The 1,171-nt window shown below is 44.6% G+C and overlaps 1 protein-coding gene across 1 annotated transcript in view; it reads right to left on the reverse strand.

The window, feature by feature from the left end:
* Positions 1 to 680: 680 nt before the first annotated feature.
* FAM84A (family with sequence similarity 84, member A) overlaps positions 681 to 1,171 on the reverse strand; it is a gene marked incomplete at its 5' end in the record, with an annotated part of 816 nt that continues 325 nt past the window's right edge. The window contains one exon of the mRNA XM_010075479.1: positions 681 to 1,171. This exon is cut by the window's right edge and continues 325 nt beyond it. Coding sequence (XP_010073781.1) covers positions 993 to 1,171 — 179 coding nt within the window.

A 1,171-nucleotide genomic window follows, 5' to 3' on the forward strand; every position in this document is an offset into this window, starting at 1 on the left:
ATGCAATGAATTGCTGCTTCAAAGAGGCAACATGCAGAACTCAAACCTATTTGTTTCTTGCAGGGTTCTGTTGACCTGTGCATGAAAAGGTATTGAAGCAGTGGTGCAGTGAGAATCACTACAGCGACACAAATCCACAGCTCAAGCATGAGATCCTTGTGGCTGGATCTCTGAGGAGCAACACTGGGTGTACTGTTCTCCAAAATACACCACTTCCTTTAACCAATGAATTTAGTTTCAGCAAAACAGCTGCTCACCAACTTTTTTCAAAAAGAAAAGGAAAAGGCAAGGAGGGTAGGAGGAGGGAAGAAGTGGAAAGAGCTTATGCATTATGATGACATTTAGCAGAGAGCTGCAAACAGAAAGCAGACGACAAATATTTTAAATAGGATAGATTTCAACCAGAAATGTGAAAGCATTTTCCCCTGTTAATATCTTGCCAGAGTTGGCTGGACAAAATTTGGGTTGCAGCTACAGGCTGAAGCAACAGTGTTGAGAAACAAAACAAACAGCCATTTACTTCCCCTCCCACCCCCCCCAACTAGTAAAGTATGACCTATGCTTTTGGTTGGCTGCAAGGCAAATATCAGTTAGAAACTCATTTAGATAGACCCACATCCATGGCCCCACATGTTTAAAACTTATCATGGATTAAAGCCATGAAATAAAAATTTAAAAAAAAATTTCAATTTGAAATTTTATTGGCATGTTGCTAGAATGGTCAACATTGATTGACAGGAGAGACTTTGTCCACATAATCTGAGAAGAGCCTGCACCTCCCCCCTCTTCTCCTCCTCTCTTTCAGCATTAATGCTATTAAAAGCCAAACAAAATACTGGCTATGGGTGTAAAGAATGCTGGTTTTTTTGGAATGTTGCCATGGATCCTGCTTCCAGTCGTGTCCCATGGAAGGAGGGTGCAGCCTCCCGTCTCTGTGGCAGGCTGGACCCAGGCAGGGCAGAAGGAAGATAGCCACGTACCCCCACTGCTCCCTATTCTTTCCCATCCACTATAGCCAGGTCTTTGATCACCCTCAGTTTGCCACTGGCATCGATCCTGCGCTTCTCGCGTATTAGATCCTCCAGGCTGTGGAACCTCACCGTGTGCACTTTGTTCTCTGCCAAGTGGATCTTGAGATAGTATTGCTGCTGGTGCTGGGTGCCGGCAGCAG

The sequence above is a fragment of the Pterocles gutturalis genome, unplaced genomic scaffold (assembly GCF_000699245.1).
Source record: "Pterocles gutturalis isolate BGI_N339 unplaced genomic scaffold, ASM69924v1 scaffold26197, whole genome shotgun sequence".
Lineage (NCBI taxonomy): Eukaryota > Metazoa > Chordata > Aves > Pterocliformes > Pteroclidae > Pterocles > Pterocles gutturalis.